The sequence below is a fragment of the Hippichthys cyanospilos genome, chromosome 8 (assembly GCF_059441005.1).
Source record: "Hippichthys cyanospilos isolate Australia breed blue-spotted pipefish chromosome 8, RoL_Hcya_1.0, whole genome shotgun sequence".
Lineage (NCBI taxonomy): Eukaryota > Metazoa > Chordata > Actinopteri > Syngnathiformes > Syngnathidae > Hippichthys > Hippichthys cyanospilos.
The window spans coordinates 1834314-1861516 of record NC_142376.1 but is presented as its reverse complement, the minus strand read 5'-3'; the positions used below and the strand labels follow the sequence as shown (position 1 = coordinate 1861516).

The 27203-nt window shown below is 43.3% G+C and overlaps 2 protein-coding genes across 2 annotated transcripts; both read left to right on the top strand.

Moving 5' to 3' along the window:
- The first annotated feature begins 336 nt into the window (after positions 1 to 336).
- On the top strand, positions 337 to 6208 carry LOC148419801 (uncharacterized). Its single transcript, XM_088421645.1, has 2 exons — positions 337 to 460; positions 4849 to 6208. The coding sequence occupies exon 2, from the start codon at positions 4895 to 4897 to the stop codon at positions 5645 to 5647; it is 753 nt and encodes a 250-aa protein (XP_088277771.1). The 5' UTR covers positions 337 to 460; positions 4849 to 4894; the 3' UTR covers positions 5648 to 6208.
- A 17728-nt stretch (positions 6209 to 23936) lies between these two features.
- On the top strand, positions 23937 to 25237 carry olig3 (oligodendrocyte transcription factor 3). Its single transcript, XM_088421794.1, has one exon. It carries the CDS (start codon positions 24007 to 24009, stop codon positions 24865 to 24867), a length of 861 nt encoding a protein of 286 aa, XP_088277920.1. The 5' UTR covers positions 23937 to 24006; the 3' UTR covers positions 24868 to 25237.
- Positions 25238 to 27203: the final 1966 nt, after the last annotated feature.

Below are 27203 nucleotides of genomic sequence, written 5' to 3'. Positions count from 1 at the left end.
CATATCTCTGTATATATAATATTTTTTTTATATATATTAAATGATTTCTTTTAATTTTATATTATTTATATATATTATATATATTTAGGTAAAAGTTTTCCTAAAAGCACAATGATATCCAGTACAGAAAAAAAAAAAAAAAACAATATGCACATGAAATGATTGATTGATGAATTGATTTCAGCGTGCTTGACAAATGAACGTTGACAAAACCAATTCAAAGGTGGGCCTTGATTGCTTGGATTTTTCCAAACAGGAAAAAGTTTGGACACTTACTTGCGCAGACTGAAAAGTGCACAAAGTGGGGCTTGGGTGTGCCTAATGATTTGGATGGGAGCAGCGCATACTCCAGCTTCCTTTTGCGGGAAACTTCCCACATCCTGACGTCAAGCCAAAATGTGATCTTTTTCTTCCCGTAGTGCCTCGCACGCCGACGCAGTCGCACGGCAGCTCTTGGGCGGTGAGTTACAAACTTCCATACTTACTACTACTACATAGCAATAACGTTGCTTTAAGTGTGTGTGTGTGTGTGTGTGTGTGTGTGTGTGTGGAAGGAGAAGCAACTGTTATACTGTGTCCGCTCGTCAATACATTCCTGTGAGCGTGTTACGTAATATATTTATGCCGATAGACTGCTCGCATTGAAACAATTCAGCTGCTGTGGATGCTGACTTGAATTGAGATGTTTTTATTCCGGCAGACGTACATAGGAGAACCCGCTCTGACCCCTTAAAAGGCTACGCACGCTTAAAATACATATTCGAGTCGTTGGTCTTGCGAAGGAAAAAAAAAACAGTAAACATGTTCCGCTTGTGGGTTCTTGCTGACAAATCTGAAGATTCATCTGGCGTGTGCGTGAGCTCATGCCTGTGGACGACCCGCCATGCAATTCTATAAACCTCACAGGAATATTCCATTTCATTATTAGCATTCGTTTTCAAATTCCTGCTCTAGGCTGAACATATGCGGGCTTGACGGTGAAAACGCAAAGGAGCCGAGAGATCATTTCGGCTTTTATTTCCCATGTGTTAAACCTTAACCGCTTGTTTTTCAATTAGAAAAAAAAACCCAATATGGCAAGTCAAAAACGGGCATGCGTAAGTCCTCAACTTTTTGCAAGAATGTACTCCCTGTGGAAATGTTTTTTCAGCCAAGTACCCCCTTACCAGTGCAAAGCATTTTTGCATAGGAAAAAAAAAAGAACTAAAGCAGAATGCTGTACTGCACAGGTGTGGAACTCCAGTCCTCGAGGGCCGGTATCCTAAATGTTTTCAAACCTTTTCCCTCAAAAACACCCGATTCAAATGATTGGGATCGTTTGGAAGCTCCTGCAGAGCTTGCTAATGAGCTAATCATTTGAATCAGGTGTGTTGGGGAAAGAAAACCGGAAAACATGCAGGATGCCGGCCCTCCAGGACTGGAGTTCCACACTTATGCTGTACTGTGTCTGAATGAACTCATTATCGTATTTTGTCAAGCTTTGCACATATGCATATTTGACATTAGTGATACGATTTTCCTGCAGATAAACCAGGAGGAAAAAAAATAAACTGATGAATTTACACAAAATGTATCCAAAATTGCTTTGGATAATAGCTCATGTAAAATCTTATCTTTTATTTCTGGATCAACTGCAGGGATCATAATGTGCATTTGTGTATAAAACTTGCCAAAATAATGGAAAAACATGACTCGACGCATAGTTGCTTCAAGTTCCAAATAATTTGATCTTATTTTGAAAACTATACTGTTTAGGTCACGGCAATGAAAATATGAAATTAGATTCGCACATACCTTCAAAAACATACTCGCATATGTGCCTTCATGAATGAGGAATTGAATTTGAAAAAGTCTAAAAAGGGAGGCATTCTTGGACAACCCTCTATTAAAGGATTTAAGACGTTTTTTTTAGACTTTTTAAGAACTCGTTCACGATATTGCCAAACACAACTCCTTTGCTGTTCCGATACTTTTGAAGGGATTGTACATTTGTAAATGGAAGGAAACAAAAGACAGCAGCCAACCGCCGGTTTTCATTTCAAACCGCACAAACTGTATTTAGAATCGCTGATGGGCCTGCGACACGGCGCAGGCTGTAATTTTTTTTTTGTCGTCGTGAAAAATGGCTACGGGCGACGTAAACAACTTGGAGACACGTTGCGCGGACGTTAGAATGCCAAGTCGGGAAGAGGACGCAAGGGGGAAGCTTTTCGGGAAGACGCCGCTTTGTTCCGCTCAGGGTTCGTTCAAGGCCAGAGCAGGAATGCGGCGGTTAAGTGAGCCTGCGTGCCTTTGCCAGAAAGGACGCTTTGCCAAACCAGGAAATGTAATCTTCTCGCAAAAACTTGAAAAAAAAAAAAAAAAACAGTCTGCAGCCAGCTGTAATCATCCTTCAAGTCATGTGTGGTTCAATGCGGGGTGACAAGTGCAAGAGAACCTTGCTACCACACTGCACGCCCAACAAAATAAAAGAACGCTTTACATTTCAAAGTCCTTTTTTTCATGGAACAATAGCTCCATATTTCTCTTGTAAATAATACAAATACTCTCTGGGGTCCAATTCTGGTATTTTCTATTTTACCGTGTATAAGACGCACAGACACTTTAGCGACAATGGAAAAACTATAGCAAAATAAAACAAACCTCAATTTCTGTAAACTCCTAATATTTTGTTGTGTTCATACCCGTAAGTTATTTACATGTGCGTGAAGTTGAGCGTTTTTAAGATTTACCACATTATGAGCGGTCAGTGAACGCCTCACCACTGTATTGTTGAATGCGCTCCGAGCTGTAGTTTTTTTTAAGTTCATTTTACCATAAATACCCAAAATTGAACAGCATCCGTGTTTCATCAAGTTTATGATTGCGGGTATATGCCAAAAGACCACAAATAATAAACGAGTCAAATGAAATACATTTCCGTATTCTGTAACCGGTGCATTCTTTATTGAATCGGTCATAGAAGTCGTAATTTTTTCTTCTGGATTTTAGTAATATTCCTGTGCTCGGACGTCGGTTCAGTCTGCTCACTTCTTTTATTGAAAATAATGCGGCAACAAGCTCAGGTAACCCCAGCTGCCGTTAGCTGCAACAGGCACTGGCTAACAGCCGAGTAAAGTTGTTGTAAGGGTAATTATTTGAAGTATAAATACAGTTGATATAATTCACATCTGTGCGTCAAAACACGTCTTATGTGGCTGACAGAGGGTCAAACGAGCAAAATCTAAACAGCAAAATATTCCATTTGCTTTACTTCAAACATAAAGATCTTCCACATATTTTTTATATTAGAAAAAACATGCATACTCCCCCAACATGAAATATTTGATAAAAAGCAGCATACGGAATGGAATGTCAGCACTTATCCAGTAACAACACCACCATTTTTTGGTCTGAGGCCGGAAAAAACGCACTGTCGGCATATCCGATCAAATATGTACTGGATTTTTTTTTTACAACGGGTTGACGAGGTCAGCAGGTGTCCGTGCTGCGGTAGACGTTAACGTCTGCCGCGTCGTGGAAACTGAAGGACCTGATGGAGTCCAGATGTCTCACTTGTTGGCGGGCCAGTCTTTTATCCGGTGGAGGACGCGCTCAAGCGCTAGGAAGCGGCGCTAGCTCCTGCCGAGTTAGCTTATGAGCTATTCAATTGAAAAAAAAAAGGTAAAAAAAGTGGGTTAAAAATAAAATGAGTTACAACGCGTAACTTAAAAAGAACGATTGTATGATCGTTATTTAAAACGATTTATTGCGCATTTGCAATTCTCGTTACTTACGCGTGGCAATTTGACAATTTCAGTTGACCGCAGAGGGCAGCACGGACAAAATGGCGGCCGCCCAGTCCCCACCAAGATGAGTGAAAAGGTGTGGACGTGTCTAGCTAATTGTCATTCCGCCAACGCAACCCTCATCATTTTACTGTACCGCGTAACGGTGCAAGTGATCCGTCCTGAATTTAGCGCGCTTGATTATTTCCGCACCGACGTCTTTTCATGTTCGCCGCATTTACTTGCAGCTGTTCATTTTCAGCGCGTGCCAACACAATTCAAAGCTCCGTCCTACGCCGGGACTTTTTTTCCAACTTCTTGTGCCATCTGTTGTCACTCGTTTGAGACGTGCGAGAAAATCTTGCTTTCAAATAAAGTTTCAAATGTAGTTTGCACAAGTCACGTCACGTGATCGGACGTTATTTTTATTATCCAAAGAAGGGGGAGTGGGGTCACATACAGGTATGATGTCGCTGGAGATTTTTGCGTGGTGAAAGTAAAAAAAAAAAATGCAAGCCTCCTTCCAATATTAAGAACAATTTGCGAATTTTTATATGGATTAAAATGCATCACAATCTATTTTCGATAAAAGGCTCATCTGGTTTATTAGTTTTGCGCTAAAAAATGAATCGGGAGGAGCGAAAACATTTCGTTGCACCGAAGCAAATCGAGATGGAAGGTTTTTCAAATTGTATATCAAGTTTACACATCATAAACTTTTATAAGAACGTATCCAACGCATAAATATTTTTATGATGATGATGACGACGACGTTGACTACGATGACGATGACGTAGTTAGTGGATTGTCCCCCGGGGTCTGGTAGAAAAAAAGACTGTAAATTTGCCAATCTGGACTGTAAACCGCAGGGCTCAAACCATGAGAAAAAAGTTTCATAGTCCAAAATTTACGGTAGTAAAAGTTTTTTCCCCATTTGTAGTCAAAATTGTGACTTAATTCGTGAAACCAAACAAAATCAAACTTTAGCACCCAAATTAGCATCCGATTTTCCAGATCTTTTCCAAATTCGTCGGTAACGTTCTTCTTCGGGGCGACGTTTGGTTTCTTCGTGTTGTTTCAGTCTCAACGCTGGTGGAGATGGTGACCGAGCCCCGCCCCCGTTAGCCATGGGCTCCCTGGGCCCCCGGGCGCCCCTGCTGTGCGTCCTGCTGTGGGCGTCGGTGGCGCCCCAGCGCTCGGAGCGCCACCTGGCGTACGTGACGCACGACAGCTTCTTCTACTACTCGTGCGGCCAGGAGCCGGCGGCGTGCAGCCGGGCGTCGCTGGTCGCCTGCTGCTGCCGGGACATCACGCCGCCGAGCCTACGCCGCCCCCTGCTGGCTCCCTACCCCTCGCCCGTTTTTCACATGCGGCGCCTGACCGTGTGGTACACGTCGGCCCGCAACGCCGCCCGCTTGCTCAACAACTCGGAGGTGCTGCACCTCACTCTGACGGACTGCGGCGGGGGCGGGGAAGGCTCCGCCCCTTCGGAGGAACACTTTGCGGTGCAGCACCTGGAGCGACTGAGCGTCGTCGACTTCCCGCCAAAGTCCGGGACGAAGACGGAGTCGGAGAGCGACAACGACCTCCATTTCCACGCCGGCGGGTGGAGGTGGCGGCCGGCGGCGCAGGTGCAGGATATCTTCCTGGGTCGGGAACTGGGGGCGGAGTTTCACGAGCAGGCCCGGCTGGGCGTCATCCACGGCTCGGTGCTGCGAGGCGGCGCCGCCGCCGTCAAGGTCTACACGGTGCAGACGCATATCGACGGCGACGGAACCATGCCCTTCCCCGACCTTCGGCTGCCCAAACTGCCGGAAACTTCCGTCATCTACGTCAGCTTCGTGTACAGGAGGGAGGGGCCAGACGAGGAATCGCATTAACCCAGACTCACTGATTTTATATATATATATATTTTTTTTTGTATGTTTGGTACTTTAAGTGCATTATTATAATTATCCCAAAACAAACATACGACTGGGCAAAAGTCCGCTGTAATTTATTTTTCTTTTTTTTCCTCAGTAAATTGCCTTCGGAGCGAGTAATCGTGCAACGCGGCAGTAACCAAAAAAAAGCACTAGGGGGAGGCAGATACACGTGAAGGTTCAAGCAGCCCGTGAATGCATCATTAATACATGATGATTTTTTTTTATTTTTTCTTTTGCGGAGCGATTTTGCCAATCAATGACTTCATTTGAGGAGCAGCTTTCGTGGCTTGAAGGGTTTTTACTAGAAAATGGGACAATGCAACAATTAAATAATTGATATAATCAACTTTTCAAGAGTTTATAAAAAAAAAAAGATCACATCTGGTATCATGTAATTTTGAAAACATGTCTTGTGCAGACAAGTCAACACTAAAGATCAAGATTGTTGTGCAAACACCCAAAGAACATGACTAATGTCGTAAATATTTTATACTACATTAAAAATTGTAAATGTCATAGTCCACTCCTCCTTGTTGATGTATTTAATACTTTTTTTTTTTCAAATATGATGCTCAAGTTTGCAATTCAAAGCATCCCAAAATGCTTTGCTCAACTACAGGCAAGCGATTTATTCATACAAATCATATTTAATAAAGCAAAATAACACATAAATCTTTTAATACTTAAAGTGTTTCAGTCATTTGGCAGTCCATCAACAAAACGCCGGTACCGACCAACTGCCCGCTACGAAAATATGTGAGTATAGTTACTATTGAGTGTGGAATTTTCAGTAGGATAGCCGCAAATCGCCATAGCAAAAGTCTTAGCATTTGCTCCTTACTTTAGCGCTTTGATGAAGTGCAAAATGCTCAGTTCACCTCATATACAGCAACTTACAAGTGTGGATTAAAATGATCAATTTAAAGTGAGAATTCTGATTGTTCTCAGAATTCTTCTGGGAATTCTCACTTTTGAGTGACAATTTTGCAATAATTCTTGATTATCACACTTAAAGTGAGAATTCTAATTAAAGCCACTTTGCGATATTCTCATTGGTTACTTGATTGCCTTCACCTCCTAGGCATCCCAGAATGCTTTTCTCAATTACGTGCAAGCGATTTATTCATTCAAAGCCTATTTAAAAAGCAAAATAACACAAAAATCTCTTAGTATTTGAAATGTTTTCGATGTCTCCGTGCGTCACAGTCCATCAGTTCCGACAAATGACCCTAATCTGCAAATATACAAGCATCTATCTAAGAGTATACATTTTTCAGTCGGATATCTTAGCATTTTTCACTTTTGTGTTATGAGGTGCGAATTGCTCATTTCGCCTCACATACAGCCACGTAAAAGCGTTTATTCCGAGCTTTGATGTAACCTATGATTGACCCCCCCCCCCCCGGCACGTGTAGTTTTCAAGACTAAGCCGACATTAGCATGACAAACGTCGCGCTAAACGTTGAATGGCGGCTAATGCCGCCTGTTGATCCGACACCTGACAGGTGAAAGGCAGGCGCGTTGGCCTCGACTTTATTAACGCTCATTACGGGCCCAGCTGTAAACGGGCCCGGATTTGGCCGTCTCGCGCCCCACTAAAACATGTTTATCATCAGACGTTATTGTTGGGCCGCCTCCTCGCGGGCGCCGGCGCCGCCATGTTGCTCTTTTGAAAAGGGCAAATCAGCCATAATTCAGTTTATAAACGGCGGCGGCGCGAGCGGGGAGGGGGCGCCGAGCGCGCAGAGAAATGCCTGCATGAATATTCACGAGGGCCTCAACTGCCGCGGACGGTGATTCATTAGGCATATGTAAATATCACTCAATTTAATTGCCCCGAAACCGACTCAACATAATGTTACCATTAGCAAATTATTACTTATTTGCGATACTAAACGCTGCGCCGAGACCGAGCCGTTGCAATTACGATGATTTTTACTCACTGACAACCTCTGTCACTCCATTTGTATGCGCGTGTGTGTGCATATGCGTGTGTGCGTGTGACTGCTTGTCTTCCCGTTAAAATACGCACAACATGTGACAGGTCACTATTGCAGTGAGACATTTCAGATGACTTTTTTCAAACGGGCCAACACAAGAAAAAAATGCAGATGATCTCATTTAATTGTAGGCTATACGGTCGAGTGTGTGTGTGTGTGTGTGTGTGTGTGTGTGTGTTTTGAGGTTTCTTTGGCATTTGTGGGCAAAACGTTTTACAGCCCATGTTTGGGGATTTTTGGCAAGCAAATTGGTTATATTCGTTCTTGCCAATACATTTTCGTCTGGACTACATATGAAAAACGTGTTGCTGTTTTTTTTAATCTATGTAGGCAAAAAAAATTTAAATGACGCAGTGGCGAAATTTCACTCGGTAAATTCCTAGCTTATTAGCATGAGCTAACGTATGTATGAGAGTGAGATAGAGAATCAACTAGGTTTGTTATGACAATTTTTATTTCCGCTGACATTTTGGGTGGTTTAATATTAGCCTTTTAGCATGAGCTAACTTGCCTATTAGCCTCTGTATGTGTGTGTGGGAGAGCGAGAGAGAGAGAGAGCGGGAGACAGAGAGAGAGAGTGAGAGATTCAGCCTAAGTTTGCTGCATGAAGATTTTTATTTGCACTGGTTAAAACATTAGCATGTTAGCTTTAGCTAATTTTTCCTATTAGCTCTGTACATGTGTGTGTACAATGTCCGTGAGAGAGAGAGATAGTCATCCTACATTTGTCATATGTTGATTTTTACTTGCACGAGCATTTGGGCTGATATAGTAGCATGTTAGCATTAGCTAATTTCCCTAATAGCCACTCTTCGTGTGTGTGAGTGTGTGTTTGTGTGAGGAATTCTGTTTGTGTATGTGTGTGAGAGAGAGCTTGAGAGTTAGCCTATTATTTTTTTAAATTTTATTTTATTTACACTGACATTTTGGCTGATTGAGATATTAGCGTGTTAGCATTAGCTAATTCCCCTTTTATCTTCCATATGTCTGCATGTACGTGTGTGTGTGTGTGTGTGTGTGTGTGTGTGTAATTGTAGTTTTGCATTTGGGGACGTAACCCTTGACCCCATGCTGGCCAGCAGGAGAGAAAGAAGAAAAAAAGTGGCAACATGAGCTCATTTAGCATTTCGACAACGAATTTGTGCAACACACGGTGGACTTAAGCGTATATTCATGGGGGACAAACAAACATTGCACATAAACTGCTTCTGTCTTCCAAAAAGGATGTCATCTGTCATTTATGCTTTTTTTTTCTTTCTTCCCAGACAACAAATTGTGGTCTTTTCGCCGCAAACTTTAATTGACGTCAAGAACTCATTAGGAAAGAAAACAAATGACGGGCCACTAAATTAGCATCATTACGCTCGACGACAACAGCTTGCGTCAGGATAAACCATCAAAAATTTAAACATTTCTGAAGGAGCGGGATTTTTTCGCGGTAATCTCGGCTCCAGCTGTCTGAGTATCAATTATTCAAAAAGTGTGGCACAATCAAATTTAACTAGACTTCGCCTCGGCGCCGTAAACTCTGCCAAATGAAATGACTTCCAAATAGTAAACAAGCATTTTTTATGGGGCGCTCGTCAGGCGCCGATTTAATATACGCCATGTTTGGAATTAAAGCCGCCCTGAAATATCGCCCGTATTTAAACTAAAAACCGCACAAACAAGGAGGAGGAATTTTATAAGAAAATAAAAAGGCATGACTGTAATATACTACAAGTGTTCACTAAAGACTAAAAAAAACGTTAGAGCAGTGGAAACAATGAAAACAATGAAAAGCGTGTGATATAAAACAGGAAATAAAAGACATGAGACAAAATTAGATGTTTAGTTTTTTGCCCAACTCATTTGTTAAATGTGAAAATAACTTGCAAATAAAATTGACCAGCATATGTTGTGACAAGTATATATAAAAACATGCTAATTTTGATCCTATATTAATACAAATGAATAAAAATACATATACGCATGTTCATTTAGACCATAATGCAAATTTACTCATGTTAAAAGTTTCATTTTAGGTCACCCAATTTTACTCGATATGATATTTAATCATATTAAATCTATATTACGTCAGCTTTAATTTAATTTAATTAAAAAAAAAGAACAAAAGAGACAAGTTGAAGAAACTAAGAGAAATGACCTCAATAGACAAATATTGAAAATAGTGAGAATTATGTGATGTGAAACATAAAATTTAAAAAAATATGAGACAAAATATTATTAATATATTTTGACCAACTCATTCTTTGTTCAACATAAAAATTACTAGCATATAAAAATTAACACCCATATAAAAATTAATATTTATAATGATGACTAAAAAAGTACATATATGTATAAGTTAACAATTCAAATGAACTAATTTTAAATGTTTAATTTTTAGGTAATCTGATTCTATTGAATACAATAATTAATTTAATTTAACCTACATTATATCATCTTTAACCGAACATTGCATTACATGCATTAGATTGTGCAATGATAATTCCCAACAAATGATGTGCAGATAAATTAGAAATCTCTAAAAAAAATCTAAATGTAATTCAATTATGAATTAAAAAGCAAACAGCATGGAATTTGCTCAAAGGATCACCGTCAAGGCCGGACGAAACGAGCGTAAGAGGAGCCCGCGAGTGTGCGGCGACTCAAACTGGCCGCGGACGTGCAGCACATTTGACAACGCTGCCATCGTTTAAGACCCCCCCGAAAAAAAGAAAAAAAAAATGCCGCCACCACCCTGCCAGTTTCCGTCTGCCCGACTGGCCTCGGAGATGTTTTATCGAGGCAGCAGCGGTTTGAAGCATCGGCGGTGGCAAAACAGAGGGACGGGGAGAGATAAATAAGCCGCACTGTGTGTGTGTGCGTGTGTGTGCGTGTGTGTGTGAGTAAGTGAGAGAGTGCGAGGGAGCTAATAAAGTAGCGTGATGGATGATCTCCTTTCCCCCAGAGGGAACAGCACCATGTAAATTGGCCCACACAATGCATTATGGATAAGGCAGTTGAGATTATAGCTTGTTAATGTGTCCCTCCCCGCTTAGCCCCCCCCCCCCCCCCCAACCCCCGTCACCCCCCCCCCCCCCCCCAATCCTCTCTCCATCCCTCTGTTTGGGCTCATGTTTGCCTCATTGTCGAGGTCTTTAGGGTGCAGATGGAGAAGGACCTACTGCTGCTGCAACTTGTGTCTCTTGGGGTCCTTTGGGGCCCTTTTATGGCGCGTCCACAAAATTTTTGCTCCACTGACACATACAGACCAAAATTCACCTTTGCTACAATGTAGTAGGCGATCTGATTGAGCTAGTTTGGGAATTAAATTTGGTGGTAGCGATTGGACAAAATATCCCAGAGTCCAATGTCCCATTCAATGCCGGGGACGTATTTTCACGTTTTTTAAGAGTCTGGACATTGAATTCCAGATCCGTCAGTATGAACTCAATACTTAGTACATTCAGGACATTAATTTCAAGCTACTTAAGTATTAAATCGATACTTAAGTAACTGGGGTTGAATGTATGGACCCTCAAAGGGATAGTGTGTAAGATTTAGAGCGTTTTTCACTACGGACAGCGGGAGGTGCTGCGGTTGCTGCATTTACCATTGTCCGGAGCTATAACAAACATGGCCGCCTCCGGAAAAGTGCCACCCCCATGTAATACGATTCAGTGATAAGTAAACCTATGAGTATATTGCAAACATACTGTGGGTCGTTAAGAACACATTCATTTGCAAGTTTTTGAAATTTACAATCATTTAACTTATTCCTTTTTTAATGAAAAACGGTCTAAATCTTACACACTGTCCCTTTAAAAAAAAAAAAAGTTAAAATACGTCACTGGCACCGAATGAGTTAACCGACTCCTGTAAATACCTGACCAAACTTTCTGTGTGGTTTCGGACATGGCTTGCTGAGAGTTTGTCAAAAGTATTCTGTGAAAATGTAAAACTTTAAAACTTAATAATAATATACATGTGCCAGAGAAGTGAAAACGATCAATACACGCAAACTACAATACGTAGTAATCAGTGTCATCTATAGTAACATTGTGGATAGTATTTGGAGCTTGGGGGCAAATGTTTCAGTCCCTTCCGTATCGCGCACGTCTCTCGTGTTTATCCAAGTAATCTGGCGCGTAAACAGAGCTCATCGGCACAATCCTCGGCTGGACCCCGGGTCTCCTCATCCATCCCCCCCCCCCCCCCCCCCCCCCCCCCCCCCCCCCCCCCCCCCCCCGAGGCGGCTCCCCTTCTTTTGAGCGCTTGCCGCTTTCTGTCCGGCGAGCCGTCGGACCATCTGTCGACGCCAAACCACGGCTGAAAGCTTCGCGGCCCGAGTCGCGAGAAGGACCGAGCCCGCGACCCATATAGAATGTGAGTCCCTGTCGCAATCCCCCAAGAAAGTGAGAGAGAAGGCAGAAAAGAGAGACGGGAAGAGCGAAAGAGTGAGAGAGGGGCAGAAAGAACAAAAGACAGCGAGCAATAGCGTGAGAGATAGACAGAAGAAAAAGAGGGGAGAAAAAGAGAGAAAAGAAAAGGAAAGCGCAAGTGAGTTAAACAGAGACAGGAAGAGAGAAATAGAGCAAGAGAGACAGACGGATGAAAAAAGAGAATGAGAGAGAAAGAAAGAGTGAGACAGAAAAAAGAGCAAGAGAATAAGACGGAGACAGAAAGAAAGCAATAGCGTAAATTCGAGAACCGAAGATAGCGGGAGAAAGAGAGAAAACTAAATAGGGACAGAGACGAGAGACAGAAAGAGAAAAACAGTGAATGAGAGAGAAAATGAGTGAGACACACACGGAAAAAGAAGAGACAAAGCGACAGAGCAGTAGGAAGAAAGAGTGACGGACAGAAAACTGAAAGAGGGACAGGATAAGTTGAAAGAGAAAGAGAGAAAAGGAGAGAAAGTGGGAAGAGGAGAGAAAAGAAACTGACAGAGAGACAGAAAAGGAGTGAGGGACAGAAAACTGAAAGACAGAAGAAGTTGAGAAAGGAGTGAAAAGGAGACAATGAGAGTCAGAGAAAAAGAGACAGAGAGACAGAAAGAAAGTGAGTGTAAGAAAATAGAGACAGAATGAGTTGAGAATGAGAGGAAAAGAGAGAACGTGAGAATGAGGGCGAGTGAGAGACAGAAAATGAAAGACAGAAAGAGTAGAGAGAGAAAAACGGAGAAAATGAGAATGAGACAAAGTGAGATAAAAAGAAAAACGAGAGATGGTGAGGCAGAAAGAAAGAGACAAAATTGAAAGTGAGACAACAGAAGAGAACATGAGTGAGAGAAAGAGAGAAAGCAGGCAGAAAGATCACGAGAGAGGGAGGACATAGCAATAGAAAAAACTGAGAGATAGAAAACAGAGAAAGTGAGCAAATGAGAGAGAGCGAGTGACAGACAGAAGAAAACAGAAGGCCTGAGACAGAAAAAGAAAGAGCGACACAGAGATCAAGAGAAAGAAAAAAAACGTGAGAGCAAGTGCGAGAAAGAGAGAAAGAAAAACAGTGAGAGAGCAAAAGCACTGGAAGTGTAGAAAAACGTATAAATGAGAGTGCCTGTGAGTGTGTTTGTGACAGAAAAAAAGCGTGTTAGTGTGTGAGAGTTTATGAGAGATCAAAAAAGAATGGGTGATAGGGCGTGCGAGTTTGTGTGAGAGTGGACGAGTGTGAGAATGTATGCGAGCATGTGTGCTTGTAAAAACGTGAGAGTGAGCCAGTATTGTGTAAGGCTGTGCAATCATGTGAGAGAGCGAGAGAAACGGGGAGACGGCACGAGTGTGAGAGTGTGTGTGCGTGTGTTCTCATGGTGCGGCGGTCCCATTAGAACGGGTCAGGTGTCCCTCATGGAGAGTTTTCACGGCTGTGGAGCGGATTAGACGGCGAAAGCGAGACGACGGAGCGGACGGCTTAAGGACGCCGGCACAAAAGACGCCATTAGCATCCGCGAGCCGCCAGCCGCTTCAAAACACGCGTTTCACCCTGCGTCCACATCAAAGTCTTCCTATTGTCTACGCTAATACTGCCCCCTGGTGGCCGAGGCGGGAAGAAACCCCACGCAACCACTTCAAAGGGAAGTCAATTCCAAAATTCTCGCCAAGGGATAGTCATTTCCCGCAGAAAAAAGGGAGTATTTTATCCATTAATAATTTGATCATTAATAATAATAATTTGATCATTTGATTTTAATAACTTTATTCCATACCATCACTGGTAAAAACGCGCTTCGGATTAAGTATTGTTAAATCAGCTGTTGGCGTGTGCTAAATGCTAACAAAAACGTAGCTTATAATATTTAAACTTTTTTAAATGAAGTAACTAAACACTTGCTGTCGACTGAGAATGACATCACATGATCAAACTCAGAACACTGATTGGTGATTGGCTGTTACCCGAGCCTTGGGCAGGTGATGTCATTTTTAGTTCACAACAAGACAGAAGACAAAATTGTCTCTTTTTTCAAGTCCAAATTTGTTATTATTTAAAAAAATATGTACATTTTGGAACATCACTGGAAATAAAATAAAAATAAAAAGGGAAATAAATAAAATGTAGGTCCAATAGTCTTGGAAAATCTGTTGTTAGCATGTGCTAAATGCTAACTAAAAAGTTACTTTTAAATGTAAGTAACTAAGGTCCTTTTTCAGGGGAGCTATGGCAACACAGGTCAAAGGTCACTCAAACCACAAACTCATAATACACAACACTATTTTTTTTGAGAGGTTAATGAAGTTTTGGAACAATTTTCTTGCTTCATATCGCTACCTGCTAGCGGACCTTTGACGTCCATAGTCGTCAATGGCAGCGGATGTGTGAATTTTCAACGAGCCAAAATGAAAGAACCCGCATGACAGATGAGGACGGGCGCTTGCTATTAGTCGCACGAGTCACCTGAGAAGACATAACGGGGCAAAGTGTGCGCGCGCAAGAAGCGTGGCATCGCTAACGTATGGCCCCGGCGACCTCGTTACGGGCGAAATATGATGACACTCTTTATGGAATGTTTACGCCGGCGTGGCTTAATGGGCCTCGCAAGGCAGCTGATTAAAATGTTTAGTTACACACTGAACACTCACAACTGCTGTCTTACACTACGCAGCGCACGCACACACGGATAAGCTACTCTCACACATTCACCCTCTCGCATTCGGATCTACACTCGTCTACACACACAGGCACGCAGTCACAATTTCCTCCACTAGTTCAGATCTCTCTCGCTTGATCACAGACTCTCACACATAGGTACACATGATCAAATTTTCACATTAATCGCATTTATCTACCGACCTATTCTTATGATCTTTCTTGTTGCTATTCACGTGTACACTCACATGTTCTCGCATGTTGCCACAAAAATTGCTCTCATGCAAACCTGCTCTCAGAAAATGTGACACACCATATTCCCCCATATTCTCACACACACATACTCTGAGTCACATGCTAATTCTCTCTTGTAGTCACTCACACACATTCACACAAATGCTCACTCTTAGACCCTTATTCACTCTCCCACAACCACACACACACACGTACATTGATGCACGTTCACGCTTACACTCTCACACATTTGCTCTCTCTGGACCTCCCAACCTCATGCATTCTTTTGCACAGACACACCTCACCTTGCATACGCTAAAAGTGCGTTTCTCTCACTTTTCTTTCTCACACATACACGCAAACTCTCACTCTCACACAAACGTGCCCTTGCAGTAATACGCCAGTTCCTAAAGGGGCAAATTCCCCACATCATAAAGCGTGGGCCACTAAAGCCACGTTTTTTCAATCCGTCTGCTCGGCCGTGACAATTGCGACGGTCCGGGGCGGATTTGCACACCATATGCCGCCGGCGCCAAACGGGCCGCGGCCTAGCATTCGTTAATGGGGCGGCCTTATCGGGGCTTGTTTATCGGGAGGCGCCTTGTTAAGGTTATTTATTAGGCCCGCCCATCCCCCGCCGCCCCTCTCCGCGCTTCCTGGACGCATGCAAAGGAGACGCACAGAAGATATGCAAATGGCGACGTGGAGCCAACTCGGCGGCAGTAAAACGCAGCATTTGCATTTGATGTAGCACATAATAAAGGGCTTATTAGCATTTTAAATGTGTCAAACAAACTTGAAAAATGTCGCCGGCGCCCGCCGTCCTTTTACTGTCGGACGTGCGCGCCACGCGTGGCTACGGACAGGCCGACGCGAGATCGCGCACGCATAAATATTCAAGTGCTAGCCGCGAAAGTCGATTCTCGCTGGTCCCGGGGGCGCCGCCCCTCCCTTAAAGTGGACCGGCCAATCACGGCGCGGGCAAACTCAACATAGGGAGCGTCAAAACTCAGTAGGCACACTTTCGAAATTGCGCACCCCCATCATCGTCTCACAAACGCCACAAAAACCCACGCGCTCGTTTGCTCTCTCACATTCACGCAAATGTACACACACCCTGAGTGTTTTACAGGTACACTTACACACGTTTGCAGGAAATTTTTCAATCTTACAACCATACTTTTAATATCTCACATATCTCTCACACACTCCCTCTTCTCATAGTCTCATTCACTTTCACCGGACAGTCAAAACATACATACACTCACATTCTATCATTTGCACCCTCTCTCTCTCATTTCTCTCTCACATATACACCCAATTGTCACTTACATTCACTCACAAACATACATTGACACATTTTCACTCTTACACTCTCACACATTTGCTATTTGGCCGCCCACCACATGCATGCACTCTCTTGCACGCAAACATACACACACACACAGACCTTACCTTGCATACACACACACATGTAGGCATACTCTGTCATATGCACGTTTCGCTCACTTATTTCTCACACATACTGACAGTCTCTCACTCACTCTCACACTCTGTTTCTCTCACATATCCAACACTCACACTCTAATATTTCCTCAAATCACATTCACTCACACTGTCACTCTTGCACGCTCATATCTCTCTCACATTCACGCGAAAAACATTCAAGGTACACTCTCACACACACGCAAACTCACATTTCAATAGAATTTGTACATTTTACATGCGGAATTTCAATCTCACACACACAAGCGCAGTTGCTCACGCTCCCTCTCACAAGGCAGTCAGTCACACCTACAAAACTCACGCACTTAGTCTCTCACATAAACACCTAAACTCTCGCACGCACTCACACACACTTAGGCAGGCAGGCGGCATATTTGTAACAGGGTTCCCCTTTTATGGGGAGCACAATCCGACTCCGCCCATCCTCCCGCCGCTCGCTTGGCATCACTTTGTGTCCGCTCGGACCCTTGGCAATGGGTGCACATGAGCAGAAAATGAGGGCGGGGGGCAAGGGGGGGGCTCGGTGAAAGGACAGCATGTTTGTGTACCCGAGAGAAGGGGGCAAGGGGAGATTAACATGTAAGATTTAGGACGGGCGAAAGGGGCTGAGGCCAGCTCGCGAACGCATGAGCGCGTGAAAGCTCGGCCAATCTGCCGCGCCGACCACCCCAAACTCCATTCCGCACCGCACCGCGCCACTTTTGCTTTTCTCTCTCGGCGGCCATCAAAAGTTCGGCGCCGCCGTCGACTTGTTTGCGGCCTAATTAACAGGCGAGCGCCGCAAATATCAATTAGGACTTCAATGGCGAATTGTGAGGCGCGCCGTTAACGAGCCCCCCGCGGTTTGATCATCGGTAATTAAAAGGCGGACGGGCACAAAAAAGCCCTTATTGATATTTGCGCTTTAAACTTCAATTCACGTCAGTGGGGAAACTTCTTCTTTGACTGCAATATGAAACAAAAGCCTATTTGCAAAAGTACACCCCCCCCAAAACAACAACTTCATGAATAACGATCACATTTTAACTTTAAATTTATTTACGTAACTCTTTATGAGGTGTTCCAAAAGTAGGGTTACCTAAAGCAACCAAAAATGTATTTCCATAATTTTAAGACATAAATATTGCGCACCGCATAATGGTTCAGTATGATTTTCTCTTATTTATAACGAAAACAATGCAAAGATACGGCAGTGGTGTCAAACATAAGGCCCGCGGGCCATTTCTGGCCCGCAAACTGGTTTAGTTGGACCCGCAAGGTGATTTTATAATATGAAAAACTGTGGCTTTAAAGTCAGAATTGTGGCTTAAAGTAGGGTTTCTTTAAGAAATCTTTAAAAACACCATTCTGACCTTAAAGTGAGAAGTCTGAAAATTCTCAATCCTCAAACTTCTTAGAATTCTCACTTCTATCAGAAATCTTTGTTGAAAGTTAAAATACTGACCTTTTGACCTTTCAGAGAGGTCTGCCTTTAAAATGAGAATTGTGAGAATAGTCTGAATTCTGAGAAAAGGGAGAATCCTACCTGCCTTTTTTTCTTTTCACTTCCATATAAATGCAATTAAAAAAAAAAGAGCACAGATTTAAAATGATTCCAGCACGTTTTAATTAAGGTTTACTTGATTTTTGCAGGATTTACTTCTAATGAAAACGGCAAATAGTACTCTGATTTAATATTGAGAGAAAAAAAAAATCCAAACTCTGCCAATGTGTATGTTTGGACTCTTGACCTGATCTCCAGCGTGGCCTTGACCTCCTAATACCGCTAATGAGGCATGACGTTGGAAAATGTTGCGCCGATAACATTTGCCCAGCAATTACTGTCCTTTTCCTTTCACCTTTTACGGCCCCGCACTCCTTGTTAGAGAGGGTGGGCGGAGTTGGTAGCTGGGGGGGGGGGGGGGGGGCTACAAGGCCCACCCATGCCGCTCATTAGCTCGTTAAATGTGCAAGTTGACTGCGCTTGTTTTCCAATTGGGAGGAATCCACTTGATGAAAAGCCATGTTCAACTCTGTCGCCAACCAAAACAGCAGCACCTATCGAGCTAGCCATTCAAAAGTCACATCGGTGCTGCTGTTTTGGTTAGCAACCGTTAAAATTGGCTCAGCCGGCGTGTGGTTGGTAGACCGCTCGTCGTTATTAGATATAGACCGATTATCGGCATCGAGATCATGCATTTTGACGGATATCGGCATCAGCTTTTTTTTTTCCAACTTATTCACTGCCAATGACGGCTACGGACGTCATAGATTTATTTTTGCTGAGCTGGCAGTGAATAACGTCATTAATGTACTTGGCACGGATCGAAAAATGAAAATGCATGACTTTTAGGCAATAATTGAGCTTTTATTTCGTGGAAGAATGTTTTGCTCATTCACTGCCGTGGACGGTTATAGACGTCGATGATCCAATTTTCCTGAATGAGGCACAAATTTACCGGCCAATGATAAATCAATGTTAAATTTTGTTTACTACTTGAGAAATACTTCAAATTTAATCTTTAACACCAAACATTTTCCCATTTTCTGCTCCAAATATTCATTATTAGTTACTATCATAATAAATACAGTCAACATATACATGACATATATACAATAATATATCTTATAATAGACAAAATTGATCACTACCATTTTTTTTCTGATGGTGAGGGACAGCCATTGTTTTGTCAATTTTGACTGATGCTTCTGTAGGTGCTCCTGTTTTGGTTCTCAACAGTGTTGCCTACAACATTCATTTGAGTTTTTCGAAGCAGGTGAAACTGTTGAACATTTGCTCAATTCGCTGTTCGAAAACAAAATCCGCAACATTTCCAAAGAACAAGGAAGAACAAGGAAGACCAAAGAAGGCCGACCAGACCAGTTGGAGCATATTTTCAATTTAACGTCAAATTTCCAAAACGGCCAACTTTTAGCCAGTCGCGACGTGAAGCGAAAAGCTCTCAATTTACGCACACATGGACACACAGTGAACGGATTAGGAACACTTTCTGTCGGGTGGGGGGGCGGGGGGGGGGGGGGGGGGGGGGACACACACACAAAGGAACACTTGGGGACGGGATTAGCAGGCTTACAGCGGATCCACATATGTCCAGTTCAAGCAATTGGTATTCAAAGCTTGACACTTTGAAATGCCACCAGGCGAGAGCAAAGGCCGGACCGCCGCTTTGCTCTCGCACCTTTATGAGCAAAGAACCCCTCCCGTCCCCCCCCCAAACACTCCCTTCTTTGGCCCAACAATGAGGGCCCTGTCAATGCGCCGTTCTCGCTTTTTTCTTCTTCTTCTTTCTTTTAACTGTTGAAGCGGGGCGATCTCATGGCGCAGCACGCGGGAGGAGAGTCGGGGACGGACTTGATGATTATCTCAAGTGCCGTGGGTGGCGGGCGGACCCAAAGAACGACGGACAAGCCGGAGGACCAAGTGGATGGAAGCACTTGACAAAAGATTTGCAACCGTATTTCACCTCAAATTGCGAAAACATGCGAAAACGCGCCTAAAATCCACATTGAGTTTTGCTTACACTTAAAGCTTTTGATGACCGCAGAAAAATAGGAATCACGTAACGCAGAGGTCCCGGTACCGATCCGTGGATCTACTGGAAGACCCGCACACGAAATAATGAAGTTTTGGAACTGATTTAGTTGATTCATTTGTGCTTTATTTGACTTGATCTTTGTTTTTCGGCGCCACCTCTGGCCACTGTCGATATTAAATTTTGTAGTGAGGAAGGAGGGCGCGGCTTCCATTGAGAGCGGTCACCGTCAGGGAAATGTGGCCCACGAGTGTCTAAGAATGTTGTCATTTATGATAATAGTTTGTTTGTTGACCCAACGACTTGTGACTGCGGATAAAATGCTAGTCAACGTTTTATAGTGCTGCCTTGTATGCGTTTCGCTCGTTAGCATTTTTGTCTGTTTCCCATATGTTAGCATATGTAAAGGTTTTGCATTGAAAAGTACTCATTCGCAGCTAATGACCGTTTTGCATTGAAACAAATTGCATTTGTAATTCATTTATATGATTGATTTAATCAATGTCATTTTGTACTTTTTATATTCGCCATTCAAATTTCTCCAATCTACTTTTCTTCCTTCACTGGCCCTGATCCTCCCCCGTAAATCAATTATCTGCTAATTATAAATGTAAATGTTCACGCATGCTAATGGCTAATACAAACACAAACACACACACACACTCTAGTAAATTTTACCTATGACTTTTTTAGGTGTGCCATGAAATGCAAAATGTTGCCGTTTTACTAACATTTCAGTAATTTTCCATCATTTTCAGAACATAAACACCAGCCTGAATATGAAACCTGAGTTGAAAAGCAGCATGGGAATTAATGACGAGTATATATAACACACACACACACTCTCCACATTTTCCCTGTGACAGCACTATTCCAAGTGTGGCGGAAAATGCACTTTTTTTTCCGTTTTGCTAACATTTCACTCATTTTCAGAACACAAAAACCGTAAATCGCCTAATTATGAAACCGTAGTTGAAAATCACCATGGGAATTAATGATTAATATTCAAGAATGTGTTATAACCACTCACTCAAACACACACACCCAACAAACGCAAAATACAACGATTATTAGTTTTACCTTGAAGCTAAAATTTTGCTTCAATAGCGAATTTTGCATGCAGTTTTCTCTATTATGAGCATGTTTTGGTGTCATGGCTTGCTAGCGTTGTGTGCTATATAAGCAAGCGCCGATTAGTCATTGTTGGACTTTGTGGCCCTGGTGTGCCATTCAAGTGAGACTGGGGCCAAATAATCAGCTTTATTGGAGGAGGGTCCAGACGAAAGAAAAAAAAAAGGGGGGGGGGGGGGGGCACGGCCGCCCACATGCTGACATATGGCCGGCAGAACGCACAGCGTCGCTGCCGCAATCACAAAAAGCTCTGAAAAAAAACGATGGAATCATCGGTCCAGATGATGCCGCTTGCTCGCCTTTCAAACACCGACTTGCTCATTCGTCAGCGTGGACGTTTTAGAAATTTGGACTTTTGGTGAATTATGTCTCACTTTTCATATCTACCCCGCAAAACGCCAACTTGCCCGCCTCGCAAAACAGCGACTTGCCCGGCTTGCAAACTGTTTTTCTTCATTTGTCAGAGAGGAAAAAAAAACGATTTGAAATGGGCGTCAAATTCTTTGACTTTTTGATGTCCGAGTGAATTTCTGCGTCTCACTTTTCACTGCATGTCTGCCTTGCAAAATACCGACTTGCCCGTCTTGCAAAACACCGACTTGCCCGATTTGCAAACAGCAATCCGCTCATTTGTCAGGCAAGAAAAAGACGATTGGAAATGGCCGCCAAATTATTATTTTTTAAAATGTCTGGGTGAATTTTTGTGTCTCGCTTTTCACCGCATATCTGCCTTGCAAAAAACCGACTTGCCCGCCTTGCAAACACCAATTTTCTCCTTCGTCAGAGAGGAAAAAGACCATTTGAAATGGGTGCGAATGTATTTGTTTCTTTTAGAAAAAAATTGGCTGGTTGTTTTTTTGAAAACAGTGAATTTTTATCTCACCTCACAGTTTTACTGACTCAAACACCGACTTGCCGGTCTTGCAAACAGCAATTTGCTCACACGTCAGTGAGGAAAAAGATCATTCAAAATACGCACCAAATTCATTTATGTTTTAAAAAAATGGCTGGATGAATATCTGTGATTCACTTGTCACCGCTTGCCTTCCTTGCAAGCACCGACTTGCTTAACTGTAAATGGGGAAAAAGCTTGTTCATCACAAACGGTCATCAATATCATTTAATGATCGTTCGGGTCCCATCAATCAGGTCTGTGAATTTTCAAGTCCTGCTTCATGCAGCTTGCCTGCCTTGCAAAACACCCCGACTCAACTTGGAATGTGTTTTTTTTTTGTTTTTTTTTTGCTACTGCAGGTTTTCTACTGATCACAAAATGCCCCAATTTGCAGCACTGCCCGGTAGACAACCATAAAATTACAGTCATCAAAAATTCACAAAGGTCCAAAAAAATGGTGTGTTTTGAATGATGTTGATTTTGTATGGAAGAAAAATAAAATACGGATTCAGCTTTTTTTCTGCTTTTCCATCCTCACCACTTGCTTGCCTTGTGCCAACCCTCTTGCACGGTCTTTTTTTTTTTTTGGGGGGGGGGGGGGGGGGGGGGCATTTTAGAGGAGCTGGGAGTAGGATGCATTGCTTAAGGGCAAGTCAACCTTCAGAGGAATTGAACCTGTGTGCTCATTTACAATCAAATTTTTATTTTGGTGCTTGCACAGTCTGATATTATTGTGACTTGACTTTCAGTGTAGAGCGTTCCCTCGTTTATCGCTGTTACTTTCCAAAATATACACGAAATCAGTGAAATACTTCCAGTAGTATAAATTGTTTTTTTTTCCCATTTGGTATTTTATTTGTTAATTATATGCAGTGTTTTATAGGCTACATGCTATTTTTTATTATTCTGTGCTTTTTATGATTAGTTACTTATAATACTGCGATATAAAGTGTTTTATTTCGTTTGAAGGCCGTGAACCCCGTACCCATGTACAGTTTTAATATTTTTTCTGACGCTCTGAAAAAATGGTTTATTGAACTAAGACTAATAATCAAATCTTCTAGATTCCGCTGATCTTACCGTGTGAATCGAATTAACAAAATAAATTCAATACAACATTTTAGACAGTGCATGAGAAAAGTGTATTATAAGTGTGCAAGGTGACGTGCATGGTACATTTTTTATGTCTTCTATACTTAAAAAGTATTTTCACTGAAAATGCTTGTTGAAATTACTCAATTTTATTTCGGCAAGTGCTTGAGAGAAACATTCAGAATTATTTCGGGAAGCCAACTTAAAAATCATCTAGAATCAACGTTTGTATTTCATGCAAGCGCTTTCAGGAAATAAAATTGGGTAAAATCAATTTCCAGTGAGCTTAATGGAAGTTTTACCACGTTCTCTGCTTAATCACAGTTCTAAAAGGGAAAAAAAAAAATCCGTGAGACGGTGAGGCCGCAAAATGCGAATCGCGTATTGCGAGAACTCTGTATAATTTAATTTACCTTAAGCGCTTAAAGGAATCATTTGGATGCGTCAAAATTGGCAGTGTGCCTTTTAGTCCACCCCGCAAAAGGGCAAAAAAAATGAGAACGCTTGAGAGAAATTTGAGGCGCTAGAGGCGAGCCCTCCTTTTTTCCGAGGCGCTGAATGGATGCGCACCGCGGTCGGCTGGACAGTCAAAGCACGCCTCCGCCTCCTCTGAACAAAAAAAAAAAAAAAAAAAAGAGGCGCGTCATCCTCCACAAGTAGCCGAGCGGCTTTTGTGTGTCCGTCCGTATAAAAAGCGTGCGACACCTCGCAGAGGCAGCACACGGCCGCGAACTGTTGAGAGGCGCACGCGTAAAAGCGCGCAGGTGGATTCCGGAAAAAGAAAAGAGAGAGAGAGAGGGGGGAGATCGAGAGAGGAGGAGGTGGGGGGGGAGGAGGCCGTTTCCGAGCCATAAAATGAATTCGGACTCCAGCCCGAGCAGCAGAGCCTCATCCCCGGACATGGACGCCATGTTCCTGCGAGAGCACCTCCCGGGCCACCACTTCCACCACCTGCACCCGCACCTCAACCACCTGCACCAGAACCAGCACCAGCATCAGAACCAGAACCAGCACCACCCGGTGTCGTCGTCCACACAGGCGGGCAAGACTTGCGACAAATCGGCCTCGTCTTCCGTGGAGAGCAGCGGCGTCGGAGGCGGCGCCGGCGCCGGCGGCAACAAGTTCAAGCTGAAGAAGCAGGTGACCGAGGAGGAGATGTACCAGCTGCGGCTCAAGATCAACGGGCGCGAGCGCAAGCGCATGCACGACCTGAACCTGGCCATGGACGGCCTCCGCGAGGTCATGCCCTACGCGCACGGGCCCTCCGTGCGCAAGCTGTCCAAGATCGCCACGCTGCTGCTGGCCCGGAACTACATCCTCATGCTCAACAGCTCCCTGGACGAGATGAAGCGGCTGCTGGGCGAGATCTACGGCGGGCAGCACTCGGCCTTCCACTGCGGGGCGGCGGCGGCGGCCGCGGCGGCCGTGCACCCGCTGCAGCTCTCCTCGTCCGCGGCCGCCGCCGCCGCCGCGGCCGCCGCCGCCTCCTCGTCCGGGATCCCCGTTCGAGCCCCGCACGCCGTCATGAAGGGCTCGCCGGCCGGCCTGCAGCTGGGCTCGGGCTTCCAGCACTGGGCCGGTCTGCCGTGCCCGTGCGCCATCTGCCAGGTGCCGCCCCCGCCTCCCCCCCCGCCCCCTCCCCCGCCCCCCCACATGCCCATCGCCTCCTCCGGCCTGACGAGACTGACCGGCGAGGCCAAGGACGGCATGAAATGATGGGTCCTTTTTTTTTTTTTTTTTTTTTTTTTGGGACGATCGGTGCATGTTTTGTTTCTTGATTGCTGGCTCCGTCCGAGAATGTCATTTGCCTCCTTGTACCAAGGACTTGTGCTTATTGATGCTTTCAAACTTGAAGGTAAAACTACGAAGAAGAAAAAAAAGCCTCGTCGTGCATGAACATTTTAGTTTTCTTTATTTTGTGAAAAATGAAGATTGCGCTTTGTGCCTTGTACCAAGGATTTAAACTGAGGAAAGAAAAAAAAAAGAAGCGAGTTCCACATATTGAAAAAAAAGCTTTTTTTTTTCCTCTTCCAAAAATGTAGCAAACACTGGCTTTATTGTTTTGTCATGATCTGATTTCTTGTTACTTTTTGTGCATGTTGCTCGACATGATCGTTCGAATTTGTGACGCCCAGAGAATGTGTGTCCTTATTTTTTTACATTGTTGATGAAATATTTATTATGAATCGCCCAGACGACCTGGAAGACATTTCAATAAAACGAAAACGACGGATGCCGTTTACTGTCTTTACTGACTCTTTTACGTGAGAACATTGACGACCATTCAACGACATCATTTTTTATTTTTTAAACATGAAAAAATACATTATGTCTATCGAATTTACGTTCACCCCGACATCTTTCAAGAGAACTTGTATTTTTTTCAAACTCCTCGAGAATTTGGGCCTGCAATTATATTATCTTGCTAAAGATTTAAGGCTTGAGTTTTGGTAAATAAATATCACCATAATCAGCCGTAAAAAACGAGTTCTATATGTTTGGTTTTTAGAAATAAATTCAAAATAAATTACTGCAAAATAAAGGGGACCTATAGATTGAAATTTGCTCTTGGAAAAAGCCAAAACAAGTTTCGTTCTTTCTTTTTCCCCCCCCCTAAAAACAGTTGGGTTAAATATTACCCAATTTCGGAAAAGGACCAACCCAATTTTGGGGACAATTGAACCCAATACTCTCGGTTGCTTTGGGTCGTTTTGTAAATATCAGGTCGATCATTCTTTGACATACAAACTTTGACCAAAATCTTTTAGTGTAGCGATGAATAAAATCTAATTAATGTATTTTCATCTATAAGATGTCCGTATTAAACGAAATTTGACGAACCAATACACATATAGCTTATGTTTTTAAACTTTCTTATTTGACGGCGAGAGAATATTTCATTTTAAGCATTTTAAAATGAAAAGCACTGTAAGCAAAATCTACATGCCATAATAATAATAAAAAAATAACAGGACATAAACAAATTACCACGAACCCTTTTGTAATTCTGCACATGAATGAATATACGAGGGAAGAGAAACAAATCAACGCAAACACAAATCATAATGAAAACGTTCCCTTTAATTTGCGCAGTTTATTTATGTGAATATTTATTTTATTTTTTTTCCAAGCAGGAATGCAAAATGAGGCAAAGAAGGTTCCACGAACGCGGCCCAGTCGGTTTGTTAATCCACACTGGGGAGCGCTGAGCGGTTTGTCCGCAAGGTCCCTTGGGTGCACCCCCCTAAACCCCCCAAGCTGCCCCCCATGTCTCATCTCTGCAATGACAGAATGTATGTTTGTGCAGATTACAAGCTAATTGTTCACGTGGGACCCAAAAGGAGAGAATGACATCACAGAGAGGTGCTGGGATTACACGATGCTAAAAAGCAGAGGATTATACACTTTTTTTTTTTTTTTTCTAGGGAGGGGGGCTCATGCAAATGAAGATTAAGGGGAATAATAGAGGGAAACAGAAGAAGGGAGAGGAGGCCTTCTGTGACTTGAGAAAGAGTGAAAGGGTTCGTTTTCTGATGCCGTTTTTGTCTTTAGGAATGAGTTGCCAGCGTGTGTGTGCGCGCGCGCGCGCGTGTGTGTGTGAGCTGGCAGATGGGATGTAAATAGGCGGGCCTTTTAAGCGCTGCTACACCGAGGAGGATGTTGTCAAGGGAAGCTGCTTAGTAATGACTTGAAGTTTATTATGCTGGCCTTTCAAAGCAAATGGACTCCTCAATACTTCTTCATTCGGTCTAATTAGGAGGCCAACAACTGCCAAGGCCGCCCGTGTTACAGTCGACAAGGGCGGAGGCCACCGGGCCGAGGAACAGTGGACACGGAAAACAGTTGGCTCGGAAACAACACGGATTGGGTCGGGGAGAGGGCGGACCCAATCTCTTGGGTTAGTCACGTCAAGGTTCTAAAAAAATAGCCGCTTCAAAATAGCACAAAATGGGTCAAAAAAGGGCTGATGTTTTGGGTTAATGATGTAAACCACACACTAGGGGGAAAACAACCTAAACTGGTTCAAAAAAGGACTGACAACTTTTTGGGTT